Source organism: Mycteria americana, chromosome 8, assembly GCF_035582795.1.
Source record: "Mycteria americana isolate JAX WOST 10 ecotype Jacksonville Zoo and Gardens chromosome 8, USCA_MyAme_1.0, whole genome shotgun sequence".
Taxonomy (NCBI): domain Eukaryota; kingdom Metazoa; phylum Chordata; class Aves; order Ciconiiformes; family Ciconiidae; genus Mycteria; species Mycteria americana.
This window is the reverse complement of record NC_134372.1, coordinates 4,314,578-4,320,988: the sequence shown is the minus strand read 5'-3', so window position 1 is coordinate 4,320,988 and position 6,411 is coordinate 4,314,578. Positions and strand designations below refer to the sequence as shown.

The 6,411-nt window shown below is 41.7% G+C and overlaps 1 protein-coding gene across 1 annotated transcript; it reads right to left on the bottom strand.

Moving 5' to 3' along the window:
- Positions 1-161: 161 nt before the first annotated feature.
- CAMLG (calcium modulating ligand) lies at positions 162-6,411 on the bottom strand. Its single transcript, XM_075510768.1, has 4 exons — positions 6,117-6,411; positions 4,195-4,649; positions 3,450-3,515; positions 162-1,770 (listed from the first exon to the last, which is right to left on the bottom strand). The coding sequence occupies exons 1-4, from the start codon at positions 6,280-6,282 to the stop codon at positions 1,579-1,581; spliced, it is 879 nt and encodes a 292-aa protein (XP_075366883.1). The 5' UTR covers positions 6,283-6,411; the 3' UTR covers positions 162-1,578.

Sequence of the window (6,411 nt, the reverse complement as noted above, 5' to 3'; positions counted from 1 at the left end):
CGTAACATAAACTTCTCATTTTCATGCCAAAACCAAACATGTATCTAACTTAGTGTCAGAAATGCAGTGCTAAAATTATAGCAGGAAGCTTTAACAGAAGAGATTAAGCAGAAAGCAGGGCTATTTACTTTAGAGAGGCATAATCATACACTTTTTTCTCCCTAAAAAAATTTCAGCAGACAAATACCGAGATAATAGGTGTTTCTCTACGCTAAAAAAAAGGCAGTGACCTAGATTACCTGAAAGTCCAGATTCTAAACAGAAAACTACAAGTTGAAAATAATACCAAATTTAGCTTCAATAGAAATTTTCACAGATTATCAGCACTTAAGCTGACTATTTGGAATGACACTTCCTCTCACTGCGCAAAATTCACGTGAGATTGAAAAGAAGAGCATTCGCTAGCTTGCTACTTTATCCAGTGCCAGGATTCATCTGTATTTGTCTTCTTTTCACCTATGTGGCGGGACATCCACACCAAAAAAGTTAACATAAATAGCTCTGCTGAATCAAAGACTGTATGCTGTTGGGTTGTAATATTACGCAGCAGGAGCAGAACTCCTCCGCAGTTAAGATCCTGTTTACATGCAAATGTCTGGTAATAAAGAGAGACAAACTGCAGAAAGTAATGTCGTATTAAAAGTGGTCTTATGCAATCCTGCAAGGAGCTAGAAAAAAAAATACAGTTCCCTTGTAAGTTTTACATATACTAGAGCAAACGTTTGATACCTCAGGTTGGTTGCCAAGATGTACAACTTTCCCCTCATGAGGTGAACTGTTAAAGTAAAAAAAAAAAAAAGGCATCAGAACGAAAGCACATGAATGAGCTACGCTAGGATTAGGTTGCTGGAAACTCACAAACAGGTGAGTAACAATTTTTTTTCTTCCTACTTTTTGATTAATGACATTTGTAAGCAACAGGACTTTTTTGTTCTTGGTTTTGCTTAGCTGTTTTGCACTATAATCATCAAATGAAATTAATCACAATCACAACAAGTAACGTATAGCAAGGCAAGGATTAGGACAACGAAGTGGCATGTTTCACCAACATTGTCCAGAAGCAGCTACTTGGTTCAGCATTCTAAATTTGAACAACAGAATACAAGGATTTCTTTTATTTAGAGCTTTCTTAAAAAAATGGCAACACCACAAAATGAGCAGTTCTTGTTAGCTATAGTCATACTGGAGAGAGAGAGAGATATATATGGTTTCTGCTGAAAGAAATTCTCTTCTCTTTGTTCTCACTGAAAACAAAGGCAGCTTTGTAAATGTTTATGAAGGAGGCTGAGAAGGGCCTCATAATAATATACCAAACCAAATAAATCATCCACTGACACTTGCATCCTATTCTTCACATTTGTAATAGGCAGACACGGTATTTAAATAAACTGAACCAATACAACTGGCAGCCTGGGACCATGCTCTTCCTTTCCCAAAATGACTGGATTTAAGGCTCCTTTCAAGCATTCGAACAGGTAAGAATTTTAATGAAGGTTTAAACCTCTCTGCAGAGTCAGACGTTAAAGGAATACAGTCCAGAAAGCTTTAGTGTAACTACTGCGTTGAATTCTACAGCCATCATGGTACTTCAGAACCAAAAAACAGAGTAAGTTCATGGCAAAAGATAAAAGTAAAGAAATAGACACAAAGGTCTGTGAAAACGTCTCCCATTTTGCTGTAGGTGTCCATGGAGCGACTAATCACTTCTGCAGGGATTCCAGACAGTAAAAGAGCAGCAGTTAATACTGTCGTTTTCACCTTCTTCTCACACTAAAAGAAAAAAAAAAACCAACAGTATTATGTTAGTTCTTCCATTATAACCCAATTCTGCTTTACACGTCACAAATGTTGTGCCAATTTCACACGCAGCCAGGCACGTTCCAAATTCACCGGTAAGAGTAGTAGGTTTGGATTGATTATCTCCAGACACGCTCCAGGATTCACAACGCTTATCCTAGCTACCGATTGATGCTGTGCTGGAGCTGAGAGAGAGGCTTGTTAACAGCAGATAAAATTCATCACAGATATTATGCCTACTTCATGCTGGCACTCCAAGCAGGCTGTGAAGTGGGGCTGTGCAGCAGCTTCTGCATGAGTGGGAAGAGTCCCAGACAAGGGCAACCTGGGTGAAAGAAGCTAAGCCAGGCATGTCCGCTGGCAGAACAGGATTAATCTCATCACACTACTCAGTGAAAGATACTGTTACTTTTCTAACACAGAAAAATTATTTAGAATTGAAAACCAACTGTTCCTTTCTATGTTAGTATGACTCCATTTGACAGTTTTATCCTCTGAACTCAGAAATGCCCCAAAACCCTTTTTAAAGCTGTTCTTCTGTCCTTAAGATGATGAATCCTGAGGATGCAAAGTCTGACAGGCAGGAAAAGGTGACAGTGGCTGAAAATTTTGGTAATTTGATGATACTTGCTGGATATCTTAATTTAATCTAATCTAAATTAAGCTTTCAAGAATCTTTCTAGGTTTCATGAGAGAAAAATGAAGGATAACAAGCTGATTGAGCTCGTCTGGGTATAAGTGCAGTAAAAGCAAGTTCTGGAAATGAACCACATCTTTAAATTCTGAAACTGAAGAGCTGATTTTAAAAACAGCAGAAACAAGATCAAAAAGATCTAGCAGATGAGCTAGTGCAAGTCTAAGGCTAATTCTACTGTTCTGTGTTTTGACAGTCAGCTTAGAATGACTACTATGAAGTTTAGTTTTCAATGATACACTTAACTACAAAAGAACCGCTGATTTATTCTGATTTTCTACAGCTAATCTATTATTCCTTTTAAAATGCAAATGTTCCCTTTCAACTACGGATTGAGCATCATTCAATCCCTCTTTGCACTGTAGACCTGACAAAATCATCAACCAAACAAATACTTCAGCACAATTAACTGGTGTAAATATATAAAGCAAGTGATATAGCAAATCTTGCTAATAAGCAGCAAGTTTCACACACAAATAAATGTCTCATTTCAAGTTGCCATTCAAACTGATACTAGCAATGGAATGCAGAGCCCTTAAAAACCCAAGGACTGTATCATTTTGTAACAAACATCCTCCCAAATTTTGTCCAGGTATCACATGCAAAACTGCTGCTAACAGAGTGATCAGTAACCAAAGAAGAGCACAGTCTAAGAAAAGCAAAAGTTTCCTAAATACATGAAAGAACTACCTGGCTTTCCTGGCCAGATGCTTTTAATTAGCCTACAGCTAAACAAGTTGCTAGTCCACATTTTCACAGCAACTCTAAAAAAGATTTGGACTAAATCTGGGAAGATTAAAAACTAGTATAAACCATCAGCATTTGGTAACTCTCAATTCTACAGTTTAAAGCAAGGGAAGAATGCTTCACATGCATTGGTCCTAAAACAATACAATCTAAGAACAAGTTTAAATTTAAAACATTTCAAATTAATTTAATTCTGAAAAAAAATATTTACCTTTGGAAAGTACTTGGACAGTCCCATGTAAGCAAGTTGTAGAGTAAGAAATGGTGCAAATATTGACTGAAGGAACAGAAAAGAAGATACAAAAATTAACTTTGTCACAAGTCATAGCTAAGAAAACACAGAAATTTAATGCTTCCCAAGTCATAAAAGAAAATTAGGTAGGTAAAAAAATAATTTGTGGACAATAGCAACAGTATTCTTGAACACTACAAACCTAAGCAGACAAGTTACAAGTCAAAAATAAGGTTCTGCCTTATTTTCTTTGAGCCTAAAAACCTGAAATTGCAGAAGCATGCAGCAGTGTGTAAAATGAGCCCAGCGATCCAGGAGGTGGCAGGCTGTATCAGCCACACACCTCGGTACCATGTACTGGCAGACACCTGGAATATTGAGGGACTACTTTTCTCAGAAGACTGATAAATGAGTAAGATCTGCTTATCTCGGGTTGACTATTGTTGTTCTTTATTATTCTTTTGTAGACTCCAAACTAGAAGAGCAGGTGAGTCATGCTCACAAAGATGGGAATAAACTTGCAGGGGGACTTAAGCTGCAACAACTATACCGATGCTTCTGCTCCTCACGCAGTTTTATACAGTTGTTGGAAATGTAAAGAGTGTCTGACGTTCCCAACTCAGTCACTACTGATAAGACTTCAGCCCTAGATAAAGAGTATTTCACAGTAAGTTTGCAGTAAAGTAGCAAAAGAGAATAGGATTGTTTGTTTCCCTGAACTCACCAAGTACTTGCACACAAAAGCCCTGACTGCAATGGCAAGCAGAGCACATCCCACCAATCTAAAAATGCGGAAAGAGTCAAACTCCTCCACTGCATTCCCATTCTCTTGGCTTGGCTTCTCATTCATCAGCTGGTTCCTCAGCTTCAGAGCTTCATCAAATCTGGATAAGTACTGTTCTAATCCATGTCTAGGTGGCCGTGGTGCAGCTTCAGATGGCAGTTCCCCTCTAGTACGGTGACGGAGCTCACTTGTACCCTCATTGACAAGCTCTGGAGTTTTACTGAACAAGTCCTTATCACCTTTGAGGTCTACCATGCTGCCTGCATGGTCAGCCGTGCCTGCCATATTACAGACAGAATCACCAAGCACAATTCGCTTGGAAACTGAAGGAATGGGAAGGGAGTTTGATTTATCTTGTTCGTGCTGAAGTTTTGATTCTGTGTGACTGTCATCATCTAAAGAAGAGAAACAAAAATAGAGTTATGCACATTGGGTATGTGGACAACACTTTAGCCATACTGGACTGGGGTCCTGGGTTGATGTCTCCACTTCCAAAGTGAAAACACAGATTTATGATTAATAAATGTGCTAATTATTAATCACAAAGCTATTTGACATACCTGAATACAAGCAATCCCATTTTAAAAAGAAATGGGCTCAGCTGATACACAACCTGCTTGTGTATCAAAGGAAAGGTTTACACTCAGACTGAGGTTACAGATGAGGATAACAAAAAGGGAAAATCACAGCATGGACCAGACTGAAAACACTCATCAGCTTCACCAAAATTATGTTTTTACACAACTGGACTTGGCACACTCCTGTTTCCCCTCCACCAGCCTACAAAGAACCCTACCTGTACCACATGCTTTGCATTGCAGGGCACTCTTTGGAAACGGTGCAGACACAAGACAGAAAGCTGCGCAACGCAGGTTGGAAGTTGAAGCTGTCAGCCAGCAATGCAAAAATGAAAACATCGGATTTCCTTAAGCAACAAAACTGCATGCACAAGAGGAAAGATGTTGTTCCAAATGCACGGAGCAACATAAAAAAAAGACAAAGATTTACAGAAAGTGAATCACACAGAAGGAGCATTAAAGACTGACAAATGAGCAGGCAATAGGAGAAGTGTACTTTGGCTAGTTCTTCTGTATTGCCAGAAGCAAAGCAGCGTTAACCTGCTCTGCATTAAACCTGAAGACCCCATCTTACAGCGAAAGAGGTGATGCCAGAGAACAAAAACCAAACCGAGAGGCATGCAGAACAGGTCTGGTCCTACCAGAGAGGAAGAACCAATGCTTATCGAATATTTTTCAGTAGTAAAGCAGACTGATTCATGGCTTATAGGCATCCTTGTAAACTGAAATCTGAGAACTCTTTCCTGACAAGGCAGCCAGCCTCCTCGAAGTATGTACAGAAATATAAATGACCTAGCTATGAACCTGCAAGAAAATTCTGCATGCCAACCACAAACATCCAATGACTGGTTATTATCCAAATGCGAGAAAACTTTGATATAAAAACACAGCTATGAAAGCAAGCAGTTACTGAATGAAAACGTGGGGGAGGCTCATCGTGTCTTCAACTAAGAAAAACTACTTCAAGTAAAATGACAGCTTGTCTGCTCGCTATGTAAGAACCGTAACAGGCCCAAGACCCGATCTCGGCACACTTCTGATGACACACGTATTTTATCCGCGCGTCTCTCGAGGGCCAGAGAAGGTCGTGCTTCACTTAAGGCATCACTGAAACGAAAGATCGCGCTGAGGGGCCAAACAACAGCCGCTGGGAGCTTGCCACTCTTGTCCCACGAGGAGACTGCGGGGGGCGGTTACGGCAGGAGAAGGCCGCAGCCGGACCTTACCGCCAGCCCCGCGGCCGGGAGCCCTCACACCGCCGCCGCAGCCCGCCACAGGGCTCACCCTTGCCCGCCGCAGGCCGGTGGAAGCCCATGATGCGGTTGATCCTCTCCTCCGAGTTCATCAGCAGCTTCCGCCGCCGCAGCTCGGCTCGGCGCTGGGAGGCCGAGAGGCCGGCGGGGGCCCCCAGGGGCGCGGGCGCCGCTCCCACCCCTCCGCCGTCCTCCATCCCCGGCAGAAAAGGCCGCGGCGTTACCTCAGCGCCGCACAATGGGGTCGCCCCGCCTCAGCGCGCAGGCGCCAGCGCCGCCCGCCCCAGCCGCTGAAGCAAGCGCCGCCATCTCGCGTAAGGGCAGAA